We start from the raw sequence: 26,101 nt of genomic DNA, 5'->3' as shown, positions 1-26,101 counted from the left end.
GTTGACAGTGAGAGGACGTTTCTTTTTTTGCTGATTTTGTGTCCCATGCCAATAAAGCCCCTTGAATTGAATTGAGAGATAGATGTCATACTACTGAGGGGAATAGGAAGGCAACACAGCCACTGTGGGAGGCGTAGGGACACAAAGCCAGAGCGAGAGCGAGAGAGAGAGAGAGATGAGGAAGGAATTTGTTTCTGCACGCTGGTCTTGTTGTTGCCTGTCTGTGTGAGTCTTTGTGCTGGTCAGTCATTTTACTATGCCTTGGACTCTGTAGTGCTACAGCTCAGGAGGAACTCTACTCAAGTAAAGTGAGGAGGAAATCTCTGGCTGTGCTCTTTTTCAAAACAAGTGCAACTTTAAAAAGACAGGTAAGGAATTCTGGAAATGATACTGAATGGAAGTCACAGGGAGTGTTGGAGTGTGATGGTGTTGTATCTAAATGCTGATAGGAGTTACAGAGGTGTGGGCAGTATCTATCTCTCTAGTTTGTTTACGACTTCAAAGAACGTTGATTTATTCAGACTTTACACGTCTTCACTACAACAGGAAACTCTCAGTATTGTTTTTAATAGAATTACTTCAGTCAATTCAGTTTTTACCGCCTTTTCTCACTAACAAGGTCAATCTTTTACAAATATTTCCTAAAACGTTTTTTCTTTATTTTACACAATATCATAAGATAAGCATTTCAACTACTGAATCGATGTCTTTCAAGGACTTTGTTTTCTGAGACTTTTCCCTTGGGAAATTGACCACCTAAGATGCTGTGTGTGTAGGAGAGAGATGACAGTAGCTGGTCTTGTTGGTGAGGAATGGAGTGGCAGCCACTGCTGTGGGCTTTTAATAACTAGCGATTAATATGTCACACACAGACCAGCCATGCAGCCCATAAACTGAGACTCAGCGGGTCTCTCTCTCTCTCTCTCTCTCTCTCTCTCTCTCTCTCTCTCTCTCTCTCTCTCTCTCTCTCTCTCTCTCTCTCTCTCTCTCTCTCTCTCTCTCTCTCTCTCTCTCTCTCTCTCTCTCTCTCTCTCTCTCTCTCTCTCTCTCTCTCTCTCTCTCTCTCTCTCTCTCTCTCTCTCTCTCTCTCGATATATATAGAGAGAGAGAGAGAGAGAGAGGAAGATCTGAGTTAATATCAAACACCCCCCCTTTCTCAACAAAAGAAGGGCCCAAACAAGTGTCATGTGACAGTTGGGCTCATTGTTCTTTTCAGAGATCTGGAGAGAAAGACTGGCCAGGGGATGCTTCAGTAATGCACTGCTGTGTGTGTGTGTATGTTTATGCTAATGTCTGTGTGCAAGCATGTTTGTCCTCAGTTTTCCGCCCATCCACTCTCTCCAGTTTGCGGTGAGAGAGGAAGGGCAACCTCATTCAATCAGTTTCCTCTGGTTAATTTTATCCCTCTTCATTTCCCTGCATGATTTTTATTTGTGGCATTGTTTTCCTGTGCCACTCATTAGCTTTCCCGGTGTGTCTGCTTGGCTGTCTGGGTAATGAGGCGCCAGGCCTGCAGCATGTGACAGAGCTGGAGCTGTAGGGCCTTATAAAATCTGCGTAGCGGAGAATGTGGACGGAATCCAGACGTTAAAACTGAATTCAACAATATTTAAAAATGTATTGGTTTTAGTAGTAGGAAATCAACTAAATCTATTGAACTTATTAGAAAATGCATTAATTTGCCCAAGTTAATCATAAGTCACGAACAAAATGTATCAGTGATTCGTATTTTCCTGCAACATTGTGAAACGGCACAGGAATGCCCCTGTCTATGTGTGTGTGCGGTGCACGTGTATGTCTACACTTTGTGTAGCCGCTAGCGATGATGCTAATGATTCCATCTCAACCAGAAGAAGGTTTTCCCAAAAACCTTCTCAATTACATGTTAACTTTGCATCAATCCAGTGGCCATTTGTTTTGCAAACTCTGCAATGACATGAGTGCTACAGAAACACTGCTAACCAAACAATGGTCTATTGCTGGTGCGCACAAAATGTATTAGATTCTTCCCAGATGTCAAAAATGGTCCCCTGATGTGGTTGAAACATTGTTGTGGACTTAGAACATCCAATTGTGTTGTTTTTCTATATACAAAAAAGTATGATTATAAGAGGGAAAAAGGAAATCAGGCAAAAATGAAACTGCCTGTTGCCTCCACGCCTCAGCTGATTGGGCATGTGAGCTATTCACAAGTCAGATCCTTTCTCCACAGCTTCCTGTTCCTTCCAGTAAACTAGATACGGTGCAAGCTGGACACCCTGCTATAGAAACCCTGAAAGCCAGCTCAGAGCCTGTATCCAGCCTGATTCACTGTGATTTGTGTACTGAGTGGAGGACCAGCGTTAATGCGGGGAGAGAGAACTCCCAAAGCCCTGGGTGTGATGGGTCTGATGGGGGGAGAGATGTATGGTCAGCCCAAATGTTCACTGAGTACAACAGGCTGATATTCTAAACTAGAGCAGACCAAACTGTTTTGTCTCCCTCAGAACTGCCTGTTTCCATTGTCAGATATGGGATGGATGGGAGAAGCTGGATGGGCATAGCAGTCAGCCTTATAGTGCCAAATGTATTAGAGGTTTTATTTTGCAGAGTACTCTCGTGGCCCACAGCCCCTCTCAGGCCTTTTGTCCACTCAACGCAGGTTTGAATTCATTAAAGGGGATTTGCATTATTCACTAGATTCACATGGAGGAGTGAGTGTGGGGGAAGGCTGGAGAAAACAACATAACTCTGATTATACTGGCCAGTTTGTTTTGAAATGCACTGGAATATTCTCTTCCTCCACTTTTCAGTAACTTCTCTAATAAGCTTTAGTTTTGATGTTTATAGTTTCATTTCCTTTACATTTTGACTCGCATATCTTTCTGATCAAGGCCAATTTTGGCATTGCTCACGATTAGGTAACAGATTTGTAGATGCTGTGTGACTAGTGCAGGACACAATGCTCCTACTATAAGTACAGTAAAATAAAGACAATATTTGTGTTTGTTGACATGAGCTAATGACATGTGCCATGAGCCAGAACTTTAAAGGGTGTGTGTGTGTGTGTGTGTGTGTGTGTGTGTGTGTGTGTGTGTGTGTGTGTGTGTGTGTGTGTGTGTGTGTGTGTGTGTGTGTGTGTGTGTGTGTGTGTGTGTGTGTGTGTGTGAGAGAGTAAAATATGCATAGGATGATGTCAGCAGTGGGCAGCAGTTAAAGTGATGAGAGAACAGAGACAGAGATGGAGAGAGCCAGAGAAAGACCATTGTGCTTGTGAGAGGTAGACAGACAAAAGAGAGAAAGGAAGTGAAACAGTGTGAGGTAAAGCAGAGTGACATCATGAGGCAGAAAGGAGATAGACAAAAGAAGAGGGACGGTTGCGATTTTCTACACTCACACCTCAGTTCAAATAACAGCCCTAACCTTGTCACCTCTTCTAGTATTTCACATGAATCATTTATGTTATCAGAATATTGAATATTCATGTTGTCTTAATGAGCCCAGAGAGAGTTAACCCTTTGTCTTCCAGCACGTGCAACAGACTCACCGCAGGGAAGTAATTATCAAACAGCATTCCTTGAGTGGGAACAGATGTGACTGGTTTTGGCCACACTGACTCACTGCTGGTTTCTCATTCTGCTTTTTCTGAAGTCAACAGCAGGCCTCCATACACTGACCAGCCCTAAGCCCTCAGGCACCAGCCAATTAACCCCTTGCCCCAGCCCCAGCCCCACCAGTTTCACTGGCTTCTATAGGAATCCTCACCTGGCCACTGAAGAGTGGTCTGGCACAAAATGGCTGCTTAGCACTAGGTGGGTGCTGTTGGTTAAAGTCGGGTGTTTGATTGAGTCAAAGATAGTTTATTATATTGACAAGATAGTCAAGTGACCGCTCTAACAATGGAAATACAGTGCATTCGGAAAGTATTCTGACTTATTTTTTTAATTTGAGCAAATTCAACTGAAATACCTTAATTACATACGTATTCAGACCCTTTGCTATGAGACTCGAAATAGAGCTCAGGTGCATCCTGTTTCCATTGGTCATATTTGAGATGTTTCTACAACTTGATTGGAGTCCACCTGTGGTAGATTCAATTGATTGGACATGATTTGGTAATGCACACACCTGTCTATATAAGGTCCCACAGTTGACAGTTCATGTCAGAGCCGTAACCAAGTCATGAGGTCTTAGGAATTGTCTGTAGAGCTCTGATTCAGGATTGTGTCAAGGCACTGATCTGGGGAAGGGTACCAAACATTTCTGCATTATTGAAGGTCCCCAGGAACACAGTGGCCGCCATCATTCTTAAATGGAAGAAGTTTGGAACAACCAAGACTCTTCCTAGAGCTGGCCGCCTGGGCAAACTGAGCAATCAGGGGAGAAGGGCCATGATCAGGGAGGTGACCGAGAACCCGATGGTCACTCTGACAGAGCTCCAGAGTTCCTTTATGGAGATGGGAGAACCTTTCAGAAGGACAACCATCTCTGCAGCACTCCACCAATCAGGCCTTTATGGTAGGGTGGCCTGACGGAAGCCACTCCTCAGTAAAAGGCACATGACAGCCCGCTTGGAGTTTGCCAAAAGGCACATAAGGGACTCTCAGACCATGAGAAACAAGATGCTCCGGTTTGATGAAACCAAGATTGAACTCTTTGGCCTGAATGCCAAACGTCACATCTGAAGGAAACCTGGCACCAACCCACGGTTTTGCTAAAATTTCTCAGAACCTGATTTTGCTTTGTAGTTATGGGGTATTGTTGAAAAACACACAAAAAAAACACAATTTAATCAATTTTAGAGTAAGGCTGTAACGTAACAAAATGTGGAAAACGTCAAGTAGTCTGAAGACTTTCTGAATGCACTGTATATCAGTGTATTCATAACAACCTAACCATTACAAAACTTCTATTCGATCTAATAAGACAAATATTTAAAAAAATGGACAAGTTCCACACTCCCTCATTGACCGCCATACAAAAATTGCTCACTTCGTGGGGTTATTTTCGTGGACAGATTTTGGGCAGAGTAAAACCTCTCGCTTCGCCTCTTCCTCTCTGGGTGAGTTGTGTGATTTGCCACACCCCCATAGACTGTAATTTGTGTTTGTTCTGTGGTATGATGTTGATGATGATGATGAGTAAGTGGAACGTGCTCAGTGACTGAGCCCACATGATGAGTCTGGACATAGAGCAGGGGAATAAACATCTGTGGTGATCTGAGATCCACGTCAGGACATGTGATCGACATGATATTAGAGGTGTTAAGCAATTTCTGGGAGACAAAAAAAATATAGTGGAGTTTTTGATTCTGGATAGCTAACAGTACCGAATCACTCTGTGAAAACCGGTACTCTGATCTGATCTTTAGTCTCACAATACACATGGAACACAGTAGGTGGATTAAAAGTGTTTCTGATCCAATTTCACCTTGAAATGCCCTAAATTCTCCTGAGATTGAAACCTGTTGTTAACCATGGTTATTTCCCAGTATAAGTAGCTCCATTTTTGTCTACACTACTGGCATTCTATCATCTCCTTGATGCTGCTATGCTGAGTAAACCTAGCACAGAGAGAAGGGAGATCTTAGCATACGTCAATTGCAGGACTATGTTGTACTACTATTTTAATTGCATTTGCATGATAGGAATGAGTGTGTCTGTGTATTTGGAAGTGTGCTGTCATCACAGGGCAGATTATGGTACTCTCCCTTCAGTCAGTCAGTCAGTCAGCAGTACCCGTGATGGTGGGGAATTCCTCCCATGCTACAGAATAGTCCTCCCTTCTGCTGCCCTCCTGGCACTCAGCCAGCGGGTTAAACCGCGAAGCATCTCCCCATAGAAGAACATATCTGGTTGCACTGCAATCCCTGTGGGGAGGATTAACCATTTTAGGGATGTGAAGCAGGGCCTTAATCTCCCCCTCTCAGTTAGAGACAGTTCACAGAGTTAATACCAGACCGAAACACTGACAACAGCCCTGGCTCAGATTACATTTCACACAGCAGAAAGAGGACAAAGGCTCTGAAAGCAGCACCAGGCCTTGTGTATATGTATGTGTGTGTGTGCGTGTGTGTGTGTGTGTGTTGGGGTCACGGTGACAGTGTGTATGTGTGTTGAATAGCGCTAGTTAATAGGGTCAGTGCGTGGTCACATTCAGCTGTTGTCTGGGTCAGTGGATTCTCCACCTCTCCTTGTCCCCATCCTCCCCAAGGGGGTGTTTCTAAAGGACTGCTGCCCCCTCAACCCACCGCCCATTGTTTTACACGCATTCTGCACTACTCTGCTTTTTTAATCACACAGAGGTTCACATCCATGCATGAATGTGTAAAGCAAACCCTGATGAAAAAAACAGCAACATTTCAAGCTCGTCTGACCAGCATGGTCTAGCTGGTTAGGTTGGCCGACCAGCTGGTCAAGCTGGTGATGCTGGTGACCAGTTTATGATGGTATGCTAGTGACCATGCCGGTCTATGCTGGTCCACAATAGTCTAACTGGTCAAGCTGGCCTGGCAAAACCATGCCCATCATTATCATATTTCCCAGCATTCTCTACTGCAGTTAGATTTTTTGAATTGTTTGTTTCACCATTTTTTGTGTTTTTGCATGTACATTGATTGATTAATAAATCTTATGCTACACAACGATAAATAACATACATGTTTATAAACTAATCCAATCTGTTAGTTGGACATGTTGTACCTGTTACTGAAATGGTTGTTCCAGTTTAGATGGATAATTATTCATCTGTCTAACCCAGGCAGTAATTATAAATACAGATTGTGGGTGAAAAAAAGTTACAATTGTTGTATATCCCCATTCTGGCTGGATTCCAACAGGAATTAAAAATCTATTTGCAAGCCAGCCTGATGTGTCTTGCAGGCCTGATGTGGCTACTGTATTAGGGGAAAACTAGAACCTGAAAGTAAGGCCTTATAATACATGTAATGTTCAGTCTTAATAATTAAGCACTTTGATGCTGGTTTTGCTGGTGACCAGCATACCAGAATAGACTGGTCAGCAGCATACCATGCCAGTCACCAGTGTCCTAAACACAGTGAAGACTGGTCACCAGCAAAAACACAGCGAAGGCACCAGCAAAAACACAACAAAGACACCATCAAAACACAGTGAAGGCACCAGCAAAAACACAGTGAAGGCTGGTCACCAGCAAAAACACAGCGAAGGCACCAGCAAAAACACAACAAAGACACCAGCAAAACACAGTGAAGGCACCAGCAAAAACACAGTGAAGACTGGTCACCAGCAAAAACACAGCGAAGGCACCAGCAAAAACACAACAAAGACACCAGCAAAACACAGTGAAGGCACCAGCAAAAACACAGTGAAGGCACCAGCAAAAACACAGTGAAGGCACCAGCAAAAACACAGTGAAGGCACCAGCAAAAACACAGCAAAGACAGCAGCAAAACGCAGTGAAGTCACCAGTCTCCTAAACACAGTGAAGGCTGGTCACCAGCAAAAACACAGTGAAGGCACCAGCAAAAACACAGTGAAGGCACCAGCAAAAACACAGTGAAGACTGGTCACCAGCAAAAACACAGCGAAGGCACCAGCAAAAACACAACAAAGACACCAGCAAAACACAGTGAAGGCACCAGCAAAAACACAGTGAAGGCACCAGCAAAAACACAGTGAAGGCACCAGCAAAAACACAGTGAAGGCACCAGCAAAAACACAGTGAAGGCACCAGCAAAAACACAGCAAAGACAGCAGCAAAACGCAGTGAAGTCACCAGTCTCCTAAACACAGTGAAGGCTGGTCACCAGCAAAAACACAGTGAAGGCACCAGCAAAAACACAGTGAAGGCACCAGCAAAAACACAGTGAAGGCACCAGCAAAAACACAGTGAAGGCACCAGCAAAAACACAGTGAAGGATGGTGACCAGCCTTGTCTAGGCTGTTTTTTAAGAAACGATCAAAGTGCCAGGAGGTCTTAATAACCAAAGGTTTTCTTTATCTTCCATCACCACACAATTGCATTTTAATGAAGACCGCAGGCTTTATCCTCAGTTGACCCCTTACAGTATGATAATCAAACAACCTAAATTACAGCTAAACCCTGAGATGATTGACAGACCATTTTGTTTTACACTCACTCCCCTTCACATGCCATGTCAAGTTTAGGAAATTAAACAGGTTATGAGTAATCCTGTGCTGCTGCTCTTCGAGGAGCAGGTGAGGAAACAGCAGCAACAACAAGTGACGTCATCCCCTCTCTGCCGAGGAGGGAATTTGGTTTCTCTGCTTGTTAAGCATGTTAAGGAGTTGGCTGGAGGCAACAGATAAAAGCAGAAAGCTGAGCAGAAAAGCTTCTCGGTTTAGAAAGGAGTCTTTATTTCATTGTCCAATTAGAGGCGTAGTGGTCCAAACTGAGGTAAACATGTTTTTGGAGAAGACAGAGAACAAGAGATCCCTATCTGCTGTTGTGTTGTCAGAGTCAGACTGGCTGGTGGTTCACTGATAGCCTGGAGTTGTGTCTCCATGCTCCTTGCTGCTCCTCTCTCTCTGGGAGGTTGTATGGAGAGGGAGTGACCATCAGTGGAACTATGACTTGGATAAATGAAGGATGGTGGTCTCTATGCCATTGGCATCATTTCAATGTACTTATGTATATAACATTATCTTAACATATCCAGTAGCAATGCCATTGTCACTGTGCTGTACTATACTGACAGCTTAAGAGGAAATGTACGCACGCACGTAAATGTTGCCACCCATCTTGTGCATCAGCAGCACCTGTTTACTGTCCCGGACACCATGTCTGTGATATTGTCACAACAAGGAGAAAACACAGTCGTCTGCGATAACCAGCCTTATATAACCTCTAGGTGGAAGTAGGTCCTCAGTCCACTCCTCCTGCCATCTGTTCTGATGTGTGTCTCTCTCTTTCTTTCCTCTCAGAGCTGAGGATGATGGCGGAGGGGAAGTTTGCCAGTCTGCCCAGGAATATGCACATGGGCGTGGGCAGCAGGCAGTGTCCCCTGGCCTCCTCCATGGACCTGCTGACCTCCAGGCCTGCAGTATCAGAGCTGCCCCCAGCCGGATACCACAGTGTCTCCATCCACGGCACTCTGCCTAGGAGGAAGAAAGGGTCCCCAGCCCCGGCCCAGGGCCCTGCCCGCTCCTGGGACATGTACAGCCACATGGGCACCCTTCCCCACCCGGCCCGCACCCACCTGCCCTCCTCGCCGCTCATTCACAACATCATAGAGGAACACCAGCCTTACCATACAGGGAGGGAAGGCCACTCTGCATACAGGTACAGACACACATCCTTTAATGCTTTATATTTAGGACTAGTTTAGGACTACCTTGGCAGCAGCTAATAGGAATCCTAATAAATACTAAATACTACATTTTCCTTTGTTCATATCACACAATCTAAAACAAATAGTTGTGTTTTGTAAAATAAGACACAGGGGTCGCGCTTCAAAGCTACTTGAGTACTGTGCTGCTATCACCACCCTGACTGACTGAGACTACTTCACTCTGAAATAGTGTCCCAGTTTCAAGCGTCTGCCATGGTAAGCAGGTCAGCTGAGATATAATCAGTGAGCAGCACATGTTAGCACTAGCCTCTCTGCTACTGTCTGTCAGGGCAAGGGGCTGTATCCCTCAGGCCCTGTTGAGTCACTGCAATGCAGCTTCACTCTGGCCCCCTCTAGATGTTATCCGAGGCTTGGTCCTTCCTCCTCCCCACAGCACCTTGCATTCACTACTGAAACACAACAGTGTCAGACTGCTGATAGGGCTAGCTTGATCTCAGATAACACAGCAAGTGAAGGTAGAAGTTCCACAGCATCAATTCATGTGATTAGCCCAGAAAACTGTGGGCAGAGACATAATAAAACATACACACATCTCACAGAGATGGAGTGACGGGGAGGCTTCTGTTTAGGGTGATATAAACCACCCAACACAACAACAAAGCTTGTCTCTAGTTGAGGTATATAGGCCCGGACAGCCCTGGCTGTGAGTTAGATCCTGTGTGGCAGAGTTTTAAAGTGGCACTCCAGTCTCCTTTTCACCTCATTTAACTCCTGATTTACTTAACAAGAGGCACATCTCAATAGGTTGTCCAGGCAAATCATTACATAGCACAAGTGGGGGGGGGTTTCATCTTTTGTTCTCTATTGCTCCTTTATTGTTCCTTAAGCAAAGGGGAGTCCGATGACATCATGGATTCCCACCAGGCCAACTCATTGAATGTGCTACTCCTTGTGCAGTTGTGTAAAAAAAAAAATATATATATATTTTGCTCAAACATTGTTTTTACCCTTTAGTGTGTGAAAGTAACTGTATTTATGCTTGGGATATCGCTTTTTAACAGTAAAAGTTTTTTTTTAAATCACTGAAGGATGTCTTTATGTGACACTGTAGACCAGAGCAACCCAGCAGCGCGGGACAGAATGAAACACAGCCCCCCTCTTTAGACACGCTTTGAGCAGGCAGACAGAATATGTCTGGGCCTGGGTGGAGGAAGGGGGTTGGGGTGCGAGGTGGGTGTTAATTAGAACTGAAAAGGCTGCGTCCATCCCTTGACATTTGAAGGTTATCTAATATTGGTCTAGTATTTCATCCCCATAAAGCTGGTGAGGTTAGTGAAGGTAAAAACTAGACAAAGGGAAAGAGAATAAATTAGCCACTGGTTTCCATAACAACCTCCATTCTGGCACTATGGGATACACAGTGGAGGTGAAGAGGAACAACAAGGGTAGAGGACTGTCTGCCTCAGCAAAGCGAGGGAAGGAGGGAGAGAGAGAGAAGGAGGGAGGCAGAGGAGGGGTAGAGAGGTACTGAAGAGAGCCCTGAGGTGTAGTGTCTTCTTCAGAACATTGCACGTCCTAATATTTATATATGTATTTTACTTTTAGATTTGTGTGTATTGTTGTGAATTGTTAGACACTACTGCACTGTTGGAGTTAGGAACACAAGCATTTCGCTACTCTCGCAATAACATCTGCTAAATATGTGTATGTGACCAATAACATTTGATTTGAACAGGGGATCCTGTGGCATTAAGTACACAGCCCAGAGTCCAGCTGTAGTGTATCCGATTGTGGCTGCTGCTGTAACTCTAGACACTGATGTGGGAACATGGACAGGGATGAAGGCTAACAGAACACTATAAAAGCTTTAGTTCTTGGGGACCCACTCTGCCTGCACTGTGCTGCCTGCTACAGGACAGGACTGCAGCCCCATTGTGTCTATCTTAAGGCCACTGGTTGACTGGTTGTGGCTGGCTAGAGGGGGAGACTTCAGGATTACTCAAAGGTCTTTGTCCTGCTCTGTTATGAAAAGATACGTCTGTCCTTAACTTCAGATGGGAGGATATGCCACTCTATCATCTCTTTTCATGGAGATTACATGAGTGAATGACCACTTCATTTCTGCTCACTGATTGAACTACTTGGCTAATTGTTGTTCCATGGATATTGTACATGTTTTAAATAAACCTATGTTTCTTTGTGCTGACCTGTTAGTCTCCCTGACTGTCTGTTGACCCTTGCCCCAGACAGTGCTCCATCCTTCAGCGACACGCTACTTAATCAGTGTTTTTTCTGTATCGATGACACTATCTGGATTGATCCACAAAGGGAGACATTTTTCAGGTGACCCCTGACCTCAGTCTGTCTGTGTGCGTATGTATAGGCCAGATAGCCAGATAGCCCATATAACCCAGGGCTCACTCACTCAGCTCCAGGGAGAGATAGACAGTTCTGGCTACGGTGTGCCTGCAAATCCTTTACGAGTTGGACTCAGGTTGAGATGGAGAGGAGATTTACAGCCTCGTAGAGGAGATGAAAGGGCTGATTAAAGTTGGAGCTGGCCGTGAGCTCAGAATCTAGACTGACTGAGCTTCTCTGTTTGTTCTGTTGAGAAATGGGCTGCTGCTGAGTTTGGGCCAGACGCCTGTATGGTAACAGGCAAGGCTAGAGAATGGGGAACAGTGGTGAAGGTTAAAAAAAAAGTGAAGAGAGTGTTTTTCCAGATATCTGACTGCCAGGGTCAGTTCTGAATAAACTACTCTGATCAAAAACAAAAACATGGAGCTGCAGCTGCAGTATGTACAGTACATTGATAGGACCATGTAGGTAGGCGAATAGACATCACACACACCACATCTTTTCAAGGAACGTATTGTTGTTTTCCGCCATGCGAAGGCTGTCCTCGGGATTACAACAGAGATAAGTCATGATGCCAGGCCTCGATGTTTCCAAGGACGCTGTGCACTAACCTGAATCCAGGAAAAATATGCTATTGTTATGATCAAACCATGCTGTGGTTGGTTAGGTACAGTGAACCTTCAATTCCAATATCAAACACAGCCACGGAACAAACATTTACTGTACACCATCATTTGTATTGATTGTCTGTGGGACTGACACGCTTCTAAGCCAATCACAGTGTATACACTATAATTCCTGTCAATGTGTTTGTAGTTCTGTTTATAATGTTCAGCCAGGGCAGAGCATCAGGTGCTGGTTCTGCTTTTGGAAGACTGCTGCTACTTGTCCTTCTCCCCAGCTGAACCAGCCAGCAGGCGGCTGAGGGACAGAACATGTTCTATCTGAGGGGACACACACCTGCAGCTACCCTGTAAAATAAAGAGATATATCCGACTCACCCTGGGCCAATCATTCACACCCCTTCACCTCACCCAGTTTCTCCTGTATTAACTATTTCATGGCCAGATGGTCACTCAGTGTGAGTAGTATATGTATGCATTTATTAATGAAAATGACTTCAATAAGGTGACTTGATTGAAGTTATTTTGTGCCCCGTAGAGTGCTGATGCACTGTACTATACGTGTAAAAGTTGAGGGATTTGCCAATAGAGTCACACTGCCCCTTGAGTCAGTAATGTGCATGTGCCTTAGGCATCCAGAACAACCTTTGACCTCTCTGTAGGGCTGAGGGAGTGTTGCATGTCAAGTGCCCCTCTCTCTCAGTCAGTCAGTCAGAGAAGGGGAGGTTGTGTGCGGAAATCCAATTATAGCCAGGTCGTCTGTGTGTGACCTGGCCTGTCCTTGTCCTTGGCTTGACTGAAATCCATTTGAACTTGAGGTTTGGGGAAAGTCAGTGGTTGAGTAGGGTACACATTTTCTCTCTGCGAAACGATACAGCTGTGGTTTGGCTGACGCTCAACCGATCAGAGGGAGAGTCTCTTTGGCTGGCCTGCGGCCTCGCTCATCCTCTTTCTGTGAAAAATAATCAAATCTCCACTCTGCCTCCCAACATCTCTGTTCTCTAGCCTCTCGGACCCAAGAGGTTGGGGATGATACCACCGCACAGTGAACTGTATGATACCACCGCACTGTGAACTGTATGATACCACCGCACGGTGAACTGTATGATACCACCGCACTGTGAACTGTATGATACCACCGCACTGTGAACTGTATGATACCACCGCACTGTGAACTGTATGATACCACCGCACTGTGAACTGTATGATACCACCGCACGGTGAACTGTATGATACCACCGCACGGTGAACTGTATGATACCACCGCACGGTGAACTGTATGATACCACCGCACGGTGAACTGTATGATACCACCGCACTGTGAACTGTATGATACCACCGCACTGTGAACTGTATGATACCACCGCACTGTGAACTGTATGATACCACCGCACTGTGAACTGTATGATACCACCGCACGGTGAACTGTATGATACCACCGCACTGTGAACTGTATGATACCACCGCACTGTGAACTGTATGATACCACCGCACGGTGAACTGTATGATACCACCGCACGGTGAACTGTATGATACCACCGCACTGTGAACTGTATGATACCACCGCACTGTGAACTGTATGATACCACCGCACTGTGAACTGTATGATACCACCGCACTGTGAACTGTATGATACCACCGCACGGTGAACTGTATGATACCACCGCACTGTGAACTGTATGATACCACTGCACGGTGAACTGTATGATACCACCGCACGGTGAACTGTATGATACCACCGCACGGTGAACTGTATGATACCACCGCACTGTGAACTGTATGATACCACCGCACTGTGAACTGTATGATACCACCGCACTGTGAACTGTATGATACCACCGCACGGTGAACTGTATGATACCACCGCACTGTGAACTGTATGATACCACCGCACTGTGAACTGTATGATACCACCGCACTGTGAACTGTATGATACCACCGCACTGTGAACTGTATGATACCACCGCACTGTGAACTGTATGATACCACCGCACTGTGAACTGTATGATACCACCGCACTGTGAACTGTATGATACCACCGCACTGTGAACTGTATGATACCACCGCACGGTGAACTGTATGATACCACCGCACGGTGAACTGTATGATACCACCGCACTGTGAACTGTATGATACCACCGCACGGTGAACTGTATGATACCACCGCACGGTGAACTGTATGATACCACCGCACTGTGAACTGTATGATACCACCGCACGGTGAACTGTATGATACCACCGCACTGTGAACTGTATGATACCACCGCACTGTGAACTGTATGATACCACCGCACTGTGAACTGTATGATACCACCGCACGGTGAACTGTATGATACCACCGCACTGTGAACTGTATGATACCACCGCACTGTGAACTGTATGATACCACCGCACGGTGAACTGTATGATACCACCGCACGGTGAACTGTATGATACCACCGCACTGTGAACTGTATGATACCACCGCACTGTGAACTGTATGATACCACCGCACGGTGAACTGTATGATACCACCGCACTGTGAACTGTATGATACCACCGCACGGTGAACTGTATGATACCACCGCACTGTGAACTGTATGATACCACCGCACGGTGAACTGTATGATACCACCGCACGGTGAACTGTATGATACCACCGCACGGTGAACTGTATGATACCACCGCACGGTGAACTGTATGATACCACCGCACTGTGAACTGTATGATACCACCGCACGGTGAACTGTATGATACCACCGCACTGTGAACTGTATGATACCACCGCACTGTGAACTGTATGATACCACCGCACTGTGAACTGTATGATACCACCGCACTGTGAACTGTATGATACCACCGCACTGTGAACTGTATGATACCACCGCACGATGAACTGTATGATACCACCGCACTGTGAACTGTGTGATATCACCACACTGTGAACTGATTGTGATGTTACCTAACACTGTAGCTGTAGTTGTTGAGTAACAAGGCCAGCTCTTTATTCTTATGCGGAGGGAGCGACTTCAGAGCTGAACCAGCCAGCGCAGCAGCCTGCCTGTGTTGTGTTGTGTTCCTCTGAGGTGGTGTGACATACAACCACCCACTCACCCTGCTGAAAGAAAAGCCAGGTTATTGTGTAGGCTGACATGAAAGAATAGACAGAGGAGAGAAAGTTCAGTTCTCCAAGTTCAGTGAGTAGATGAGACGCGGTCGTACAGAAGCTAAATGGAGAAAGAGCTGAGGAGCTGTTTAAGAGCTAGTGGCCGGCGCTGAACTTCTCAGGATGCAGCAAACATACTCTTTCCAGTTGACTTTATTCGCCACCGTATTTCCTGCTGCATTCACGCCCTGTTCAGAAAATTAGGGAGAAAAGGAAAGACCAAGGGCCATCAAAGTAGTTTGGTGAGTTATTTTTAGATAATAATCTTACTGTAAATTCTTTGGTTTGGATACCTGCTCGCTTAGCCAACATTTTTAAGGGTCAACATTCCACTGTTTTCTATTCCACAGAGGCTCTTCTTAAAACATTTTTTTGAACACATATTTATTTGTTCCATATCAACAATTACAGAAATACATGGATTTCTTTATTTCCACACATACCCCCCCCCAACCCAAAGAGACAAAAGCATAACAACCAAACATTCACAGACACATTTCCTCGAATAAAAATACATAAAAAGTATTATATTCAGTCGTATATAATAATGCAGATTACGCTTCGACTATAGACAATATTCACCTAATATTCACTTATTCACCTTCCAATTCTTCTACAATATCACCGGTTTGCAAAAAGTCACAAAACAGATCCCAAATATCATGAAACTCTGGGGCTTTCTTTTTCACTATATAAGTACATTTTCAAGAGCCAGGCTTGACGTGAATTATTTTAACCAATGACCAAGTGAGGGTGAACTGACATACTTTCAGTGCAGAGCAATTGAAAGTCTAGCTTGTAATGGACAGAGGTCAACCATTTTCGTCTCTCTCCTATGTAAAGAGGAATTCCCTGGGTAAAGATTTAGGATGCAAAATTTAGGGATTAATGGTATTGGGGTAGAGGTCATCTCAGAGATATAGTGCAGTGCTGAGCTCCAAAACTGTTGTATCTCAGCACATTCCTCCAGGCAATGATACAAGGTGCCTAAATGCGTGTTACATTTAACACAGGTCTGGGATATTAGGGTCAAATATGTGGATCTTAACAGGTGATATATATGTTCTCATTATCAAATTGTATTGCAACAATCTCAGGCTGGTGTTTATTGTCTGTATCTGAGCTCTAGAGCATATCATACCCCAGTCCTCTGCTGAAATATCTTCCTGCATAACTTGTATCCACTGAAGTCTCTTACTATCAGAGTTGTCTTTATGAGTATCTACCATTTTCCCATATAATGACGTCATCTGACCTCTCCCATAACACATACTAACAGAGAGAGTTTCTAAAGTGGTCAAAGGACATTGTAGGGAAGATTGTTTTAGACTGGAAAAAATAAAGCTTCTCAATTGTAATATTTGAAAAAAGGCTTTTGTGGTGAGTTAAATCTTTCATTTATTTATTCAAATGACATGAGCCCTTTTTAATTGAATACATCCATTACTTTAACAATACAATTTCTTGGCCATTCTTTAAACCCCAAGTCATTTTTACTAGGTGTGAAATTGTCATTGCCCCAAATTGGTGTAAAACTGGATAATACAGGGGATTGGCCCAGATATTGCTGTACTTTATGCCACATAGTTAGGAGGTTTTTAACAAAGGGATTAGTAGTATTCTTCTTTAGCTTCTTAAAGGGAGCAGAGTACAAATATCCATACAGAGTTAAGCCTTTTGTGGACAGCATTTCAGTCTGCAGCCTGGGTAAGTATGGTTTCTTGGAGAACCAAAACATTGCAGCCCTAAGTTGTGCAGCCCAGTAATACCACTGTAGGTGTGGAAGTTGCAACCCCCCTCTGTCATAGGGCAAATAAAGAAGAGAAAGTCTAAGCCTTGGTTTTCTGTTGCTCCAGATCAAATTTGAGAGTATCTTTCTGATCTTTGTGAAAAAATAAAGGTGGTTGAGCCAGAGGAATTGATTGAAATAGATAAAGAAATTTGAACAGAATATTTATCTTAATGATATTTATTCGACCAATAATAGATATAGGCAATGATGTCCATCTGTTGATGGATTCTGTTACACTCGTTACCATGGGTTCATAATTTGTTGAAGTCAAGGAGCCAATTTCTGGTGTGATTTTAATACCAAGATATGTGAAACCTTGTTCTGTATTCACAAATGGATGCTGTACAACTGGATTCAGTCTCTCTTGCTTGTTGAGGAAAAGGATAGAAGAGGGTTAAAGTTTTATTAACTTTAAACCCAGAAAACTGACCAAAGTTATTAATTATATTGGAGAGGGAAGAGATAGAATTCTTTAGATCTGTTAAGAATAAGAGGGTATCATCGGCATACATGTTCAGAATCCAATGTTTTAATTTCACTAATTGACGGATGGGACCTTACTGCAATGGCAAAGGGTTCTATAGCTAAAATAAAGAGTCCTGGACTGGCCGGACATCCTTGTCTCATACCCCGAAAAAGCATAAAAGGTTGTGAAATCAAGTTGTTAGTGGCAACTTCTGCAGTGGGGTCGGTATATAATATCTTAATCCATTTACAGAAGTAGTTCCCAAACCCAAATCTCTTAAGCACTTCAAATAAATATGACCACTCAACTCTATCGAATGCCTTCTCTGCATCATGTGAGAGTATGACAGTATCAGGGGACCCTTCACACGTGCACTATGTTTAGTACTCTCCTCACATTGTGAAAACCTTGACGGTTTTTCACAAAGCTGTTTTGGTCTTTGAGTGTTAGATATGGGAGCACTCTATCCAATCCCCTGGCTAAAGCTTTAGCAAAACATTTTGAGTCGGAGTTCAGAAGATAAATCAGTTTGTAACTTTCACATTTTGTTGGGGATTTATCAGGCTTCCGAATAAGAGTGATTAAAGCACTCCTTAGAGAGAGGTGGAAACAACCTTGCTGAGAGGATTCAGCATACATATCCAAAAGTGGACCTGGAACTTTGTCCTTAAATATTGGGAGAATCATCTGGACCTGCCGCTTTACCTCCCTTCATATTGGAAATAGCATCAGATATTTCAACACCATTCAATTCCTTTCCAGATCCAATTTTGTGTCTTCTGAAATAGAGGGAAAATCAAGACCATCCAAAAATGATGTCTGATTAGTTAAGTTCTCGAGAGATTCAGAGTTGTATAAAGTGTGTTGTAGTAGGAAGCAAATGTTTGGTTTATTTCTACAGGATCCATTGATAATTGTCCTTTAATATTATGAATTCAATTAATGGCTTTGTCTGAATTTAACTTCTTAATGCACCAGGCCAGCAATTTACCATGTTTTTCACCTTGATCATAGAAGGACTGTTTCAGCCTTTGAGGTGGAACGTTCTTCATCTTGAGCTTTAAGAGTAAATCATTATTGGTTTATTTCTACTGAGTTTTCCAAAAAAGCTTCCCTCTCCAATTCTCAGATTTTGCTGTCCATCGCTCTCATTTTCAGATTTAATTGATTTGAAACTGGTAAAACTTATAATTTGCCCCCTAATATATGCTTTGAAAGCCTCCCATCTGGTACTCGCTGACGTTTGGTCAGTGTTCAATGTAAAATATACATCTATATGCACTCCAACTTAATGTAAGAAGTCTGGGTCCTGTAACCATCTGGGATGCAAGCACCATCGAGAGGATCCTTTTACTAGTTTTGTATCCCTATAGAATAATGACAAGGGAATGGTCACTCAGTGTGGAATGGTCACTCAATACTATCATATCCACTTCCTGCTACATTGGGAACCAATGAGCAATAAACTAAAAAGTAGTCTATACTACTTTTAACATGAAGACTCCCTTTTACTCAGGTTCTGAGTCCTCCAAGGTTCATATAGATTCAAGTCCTTAATGAAATGCTGTAATTTCTTTCTACTCAGCGAGTGGGAAGTGTCTAAACCAGAGGAGCGGTCTAGATGAGGATCAAGAGTGCAATTAAAACCCCCTGCTATTAGGACTTTACCAGGACGGGAGGCTATCGATAGAAATACATTCCCAAAGAATTTGGGATTATCATCATTAGGACCATCAACATTAACCAGATTAATACGCTCATTCAAAATAGTTCCCTGTTCAAAATGTATCTAACTGCTGTATCAGTTATAATATTATCCACTTGAAACGGAACAAATTTGTGAATTAAAACCACAACACCACGAGAATGAGAGGAGAAACTGGATGTTTTTACTTGCCCTTGCCATCTCCTGCGTAGTTTAAGTAGCTCATCCTTCAACAAGTGAGTTTCTTGTAGGAACACAATAGATGAATGTAGTTGTTTAAGCCTAGTAATAACCTGTTTCAGCCTGGATGGTTTACAAACTCTACAGACATTCCCCAAAGTAAAATTAAGTTTTACATTTGAAGTAATTTAACCGAAGATTCAAACATGGAATACGCTATAGCATAAAGGCATATCTAAAATATGTTTAGTAACTACAAGGACCGCATTAATATTTTATAGTGAGAAAAATATGTAAAGATCTGTTGGAACAAACAAACATAAATCGATACTAACAGTAAAACATTGAACACCATTCCCTTGTCTCCCTAACCGAGACACCCAACGCTTCCTCTCCCACCTCCCCCTAATCGTAGAGTGTAGCCTGGTGGACGACTGATCCATTAAAGTGAGTAGTCTAACCTAAAACTAAAATAAAACAGTGTCTCTTACCGTCTCTCTGCCATTACTCCTCACAAACAAAACAAAAGGCCTATTTTGCAAGATGTTATGTGAAATATCACAACAAAACGCATATCTAGCAAGATGATATGTGAAATACTGTATCACGTAGTATTCGTTTGAAAGTAGCAAAGAATAGCTCCACCTAAAACAGTAATGCTAGTCAGTGAAGCCTGACTAACGCTAACATTACAGTATGGACAGTCCAAAATAGCTAGTAGCTACCAAGTAACAAAATGGCCCATACATATAGCATTAACGTAGTATACCATGATAAGTTTATAATCCCCAAAAAGTATCAAAGATCAGAAATTAACAGGCTATGTGAGAAAAATATATACCATTGAATATGTGCTACGTTACCCAAAGGCCCTTGCACATGATGTAGAAGTCAGGCTTGCACATGAGTGTCAATCATTTTAGTCCAAGGATATGATTGAAACTTAAGTCTTCATATAAAGTAGTCCCGATGCTTCTCGGTAGTGCAGGATGAATGAACAAGGTCCCGATGTGTCCATTGATATGGAGCTAAACATCTTCGTCAGCATTTTGGGGCAGCAGGTAGCCTAGTGGTTAGAGTGTTGGGCCAGTAACCGAAAGGTTGCTAGATTGAATCCCCAAGCTGACAAGTTAAAAATCTGTCGTTCTGCCCCTGAACGAGGCAGTTAACCCACTGTTCCTAGGCTGTCATTGTAAATAAGAATTTATTCTTAACTGACTTGCCTAGTTAAATAAAGGTTAAATAAAACATTTTACAGTGTTTTATTTAATCCAATGGAAGAGAATTATCAACATAACATAAATAAACTTAAACATGACGTCCAATGTTCAATGGACAGCTATTTTGCCTGTCATATAGAAGAAACTGAGCTAAGTGATGAGCACATACTGTACAGGCAACAAATAATATAAGGAAACTGAGTGGGCAAGCTCACCATATTATTCACTTAACTGTTATGCTAGCTACTGTACTACAGTAGCAGTTAATACATTAGTTATTGTTAGTTAGCTTGCCAACAGTCACAAAATCCAAGGTGGTTTAATTCTCCATAGTACAGAGTGGTGGTAAACTTCACAGCTACAACATGACTAGGAAGAAGATTTATGTTGTATGCCATGGATGAACGCCTCGGCTTGAGGGAGATTCAAACTCGTGTGACCATCCATTGTAGGTCAGATATTCCATTGGCAATGTTGAGGGACTTGAGCTGGTCGTTTGACCCTGTCGTAGCCTTTTCCTTTTCGGCGGAGGTCCGCAGATAGGTCAGGGAAGAACAAGATCTCTTTGTCCCCGTATATCACCTTGCCCATAGCTCTGGCTTTCCGCATCACTCGGACTTTGTCTTGAAAGTTGAGAAACTTAATGTTAAGGACTCAAGGAGAGGGGTGGTTTCTCTGCCCTGTAGGAGTAGGATGCAGATGGGCTCTTTCAATTCCCGAGTCATTGGGGCCGGACAACTTTCCGGACCCCTTGTGCATTGAAAGAGCACATCAGCTTCCGAGAGAGAGAGAAATGCAAGAGAGAGAGAGAGAAATGCAAGAGAGAGAGAGAGAGAAATGCAAGAGAGAGAGAGAGAGAAATGCAAGAGAGAGAGAGAGAGAGAAATGCAAGAGAGAGAGAGAGAGAGAAATGCAAGAGAGAGAGAGAGAGAGAAATGCAAGAGAGAGAGAAATGCAAGAGAGAGAGAGAGAGAAATGCAAGAGAGAGAGAGAGAGAAATGCAAGAGAGAGGGAGAGAAATGCAAGAGAGAGAGAGAGAGAAATGCAAGAGAGAGAGAGAGAGAAATGCAAGAGAGAGAGAGAGAGAGAAATGAAAGAGAGAGAGAGAGAGAGAAATGCAAGAGAGAGAGAGAGAGAAATGCAAGAGAGAGAGAGAGAGAGAAATGCAAGAGAGAGAGAGAGAGAAATGCAAGAGAGAGAGAGAGAGAGAAATGCAAGAGAGAGAGAGAGAGAGAAATGCAAGAGAGAGAGAGAGAGAGAAATGCAAGAGAGAGAGAGAGAGAAATGCAAGAGAGAGAGAGAGAGAGAGAAATGCAAGAGAGAGAGAGAGAGAGAGAAATGCAAGAGAGAGAGAGAGAGAGAAATGCAAGAGAGAGAGAGAGAGAGAAATGCAAGAGAGAGAGAGAAATGCAAGAGAGAGAGAGAAATGCAAGAGAGAGAGAGAGAGAGAAGAACCTGAACCTGACACCCTCAGCACACAGGGGGACAAACACCTGCCTGCAGGTGACAGCATTCCCTCCCCCATATGCCCCCCTAGGCACAACTATGACAACATAACCAACAAAAACGGGTCACAACTCCTGCAGCTCTGTCGCACGCTGGGTATGTACATAGTCAATGGTAGGCTTCGAGGGGACTCCTATGGTAGGTTCACCTATAGCTCATCTCTTGGCAGTAGCACTGTAGACTACTTTATCACTGACCTCAACCCAGAGTCTCTCAGAGCGTTCACAGTCAGCCCACTGACACCCCTATCAGACCACAGCAAAATCACAGTCTACTTGAACAGAGCAATACTCAATCATGAGGCATCAAAGCCAAAGGAACTGAGTAACATTAAGAAATGCTATAGATGGAAGGAATGCAGTTTGGAAACCTACCAAAAAACAATTAGGCAACAGCAAATTCAATCCCTTTTAGACAACTTCCTGGGTAAAATGTTCCACTACAATAGTGAAGGTGTAAACTTGGCAGTAGAAAATCTTAACAGTATATTTGACCTCTCAGCTTCCCTATCAAATCTAAAAATCTCAAATAGAAAACCGAAGAAAATGAACAACAATGACAAATGGTTTGATAAAGAATGCAAAAATCTAAGAAATAAATTGAGAAACCTGTCCAACCAAAAACATAGAGACCCGGAAAACCTGAGTCTACGCCTTCACTATGGTGAATCACTAAAACAATACAGAAATACACTACGGAAAAAGAAGGAACAGCACGTCAGAAATCAGCTCAATGTAATTGAAGACTCCATAGACTCTAAACAATTCTGGGAAAATTGGAAAACACTAAACAAACAACAACACGAAGAATTATCTATCCAAAATGGAGATGTATGGGTAAACCACTTCTCCAATCTTTTTGGCTCTATAACAAAGAATAAAGAGCAAAAACATATACATGATCAAATACAAATCCTAGAATCAACTATTAAAGACTACCAGAACCCACTGGATTCTCCAATTACCTTGAATGAGTTACAGGACAAAATAAAAACCCTCCAACCCAAAAAGGCCTGTGGTGTTGATGGTATCCTTAATGAAATGATCAAATATACAGACAACAAATTCCAATTGGCTATACTAAAACTCTTTAACATCGTCCTTAGCTCTGGCATCTTCCCCAATATTTGGAACCAAGGACTGATCACCCCAATCCACAAAAGTGGAGACAAATTTGACCCCAATAACTACCGTGGAATATGCGTCAACAGTAACCTTGGGAAAATCCTCTGCATTATCATTAACAGCAGACTCGTACATTTCCTCAATGAAAACAATGTACTGAGCAAATGTCAAATTGGCTTTTTACCAAATTACCGTACAACAGACCATGTATTCACCCTACACACCCTAATTGACAACCAAACAAACCAAAACAAAGGCAAAGTCTTCTCATGCTTTGTTGATTTCAAAAAAGCCTTCGACTCAATTTGGCATGAGGGTCTGCTATACAAATTGATGGAAAGTGGTGTTGGGGGTAAAACATACGACATTATAAAATCCATGTACACAAACAACAAGTGTGCGGTTAAAATTGGCAAAAAACACACACATTTCTTCACACAGGGTCGTGGGGTGAGACAGGGATGCAGCTTAAGCCCCACCCTCTTCAACATATATATCAACGAATTGGCGCGGGCACTAGAACAGTCTGCAGCACCCGGTCTCACCCTACTAGAATCCGAAGTCAAATGTCTACTGTTTGCTGATGATCTGGTGCTTCTGTCACCAACCAAGGAGGGCCTACAGCAGCACCTAGATCTTCTGCACAGATTCTGTCAGACCTGGGCCCTGACAGTAAATCTCAGTAAGACCAAAATAATGGTGTTCCAAAAAAGGTCCAGTCACCAGGACCACAAATTCCATCTAGACACCGTTGCCCTAGAGCACACAAAAAACTATACATACCTCGGCCTAAACATCAGCACCACAGGTAACTTCCACAAAGCTGTGAACGATCTGAGAGACAAGGCAAGAAGGGCCTTCTATGCCATCAAAAGGAACATAAATTTCAACATACCAATTAGGATCTGGCTAAAAATACTTGAATCAGTCATAGAGCCCATTGCCCTTTATGGTTGTGAGGTCTGGGGTCCGCTCACCAACCAAGATTTCACAAAATGGGACAAACACCAAATTGAGACTCTGCATGCAGAATTCTGCAAAAATATCCTCCGTGTACAACGTAGAACACCAAATAATGCATGCAGAGCAGAATTAGGCCGATACCCACTAATTATCAAAATCCAGAAAAGAGCCGTTAAATTCTACAACCACCTAAAAGGAAGCGATTCCCAAACCTTCCATAACAAAGCCATCACCTACAGAGAGATGAACCTGGAGAAGAGTCCCCTAAGCAAACTGGTCCTAGGGCTCTGTTCACAAACACAAACACACCCCACAGAGCCCCAGGACAACAGCACAATTAGACCCAACCAAATCATGAGAAAACAAAAAGATAATTACTTGACACAAAGAATTAACAAAAAAACAGAGCAAACTAGAATGCTATTTGGCCCTAAACAGAGAGTACACAGTGGCAGAATACCTGACCACTGTGACTGACCCAAACTTAAGGAAAGCTTTGACTATGTACAGACTCAGTGAGCATAGCCTTGCTATTGAGAAAGGCCGCCGTAGGCAGACATGGCTCTCAAGAGAAGACAGGCTATGTGCACACTGCCCACAAAATGAGGTGGAAACTGAGCTGCACTTCCTAACCTCCTGCCCAATGTATGGCCATATTAGAGAGACATATTTCCCTCAGATTACACAGATCCACAAAGAATTTGAAAACAAATCCAATTTTGATAAACTCCCATATCTACTGGGAGAAATTCCACAGTGTGCCATCACAGCAGCAAGATTTGTGACCTGTTGCCACAAGAAAAGGGCAACCAGTGAAGAACAAACACCATTGTAAATACAACCCATATTTATGCTTATTTATTTTAACTTGTGTGCTTTAACCATTTGTACATTGTTACAACACTGTATATATAATATAACATTTGTAATGTCTTTATTGTTTTGAAACTTCTGTATGTGTAATGTTTACTGTTAATTTGTATTGTTTATTTCACTTTTGTATAATATCTACCTCACTTGCTTTGGCAATGTTAACACATGTTTCCCATGCCAATAAAGCCCCTTGAATTGAATTGAAATTGAAATTGAGAAATGCAAGAGAGAGAGAGAGAGAGAGAGAAATGCAAGAGAGAGAGAGAGAGAGAGAAATGCGAGAGAGAGAGAGAGAGAAATGCGAGAGAGAGAGAGAAATGCAAGAGAGAGAGAGAGAGAGAAATGCAAGAGAGAGAGAGAGAGAGAGAAATGCAAGAGAGAGAGAGAGAGAGAGAAATGCAAGAGAGAGAGAGAGAGAGAAATGCAAGAGAGAGAGAGAGAGAGAAATGCAAGAGAGAGAGAGAGAGAAATGCAAGAGAGAGAGAGAGAGAAATGCAAGAGAGAGAGAGAGAGAGAGAAATGCAAGAGAGAGAGAGAGAGAGAGAAATGCAAGAGAGAGAGAGAGAGAGAAATGCAAGAGAGAGAGAGAGAGAGAAATGCAAGAGAGAGAGAGAGAGAGAAATGCAAGAGAGAGAGAGAGAGAGAAATGCAAGAGAGAGAGAGAGAGAGAAATGCAAGAGAGAGAGAGAGAGAGAGAAATGCAAGAGAGAGAGAGAGAGAGAGAAATGCAAGAGAGAGAGAGAGAGAGAGAAATGCAAGAGAGAGAGAGAGAGAGAGAAATGCAAGAGAGAGAGAGAGAGAGAAATGCAAGAGAGAGAGAGAGAAATGCAAGAGAGAGAGAGAGAAATGCAAGAGAGAGAGGGAGAGAAATGCAA

At 43.1% G+C, this 26,101-nt stretch overlaps 1 protein-coding gene across 1 annotated transcript in view; it reads left to right on the top strand.

Moving 5' to 3' along the window:
• Positions 1–255: 255 nt before the first annotated feature.
• Positions 256–26,101, top strand: part of LOC120052509 (breast cancer anti-estrogen resistance protein 3-like) — a 60,685-nt gene continuing 34,839 nt past the window's right edge. The window contains exons 1-2 of the mRNA XM_038999460.1: positions 256–368; positions 8,904–9,261. Of these exons, the coding sequence (XP_038855388.1) occupies positions 8,912–9,261 (350 nt within the window). The 5' untranslated portion in view covers positions 256–368; positions 8,904–8,911. The remainder of the gene's footprint in view (positions 369–8,903; positions 9,262–26,101) is intronic.

This window comes from Salvelinus namaycush, chromosome 8, assembly GCF_016432855.1.
Source record: "Salvelinus namaycush isolate Seneca chromosome 8, SaNama_1.0, whole genome shotgun sequence".
Taxonomy (NCBI): Eukaryota; Metazoa; Chordata; class Actinopteri; order Salmoniformes; family Salmonidae; genus Salvelinus; species Salvelinus namaycush.
This window is presented reverse-complemented; position numbering and strand designations above follow the sequence as displayed.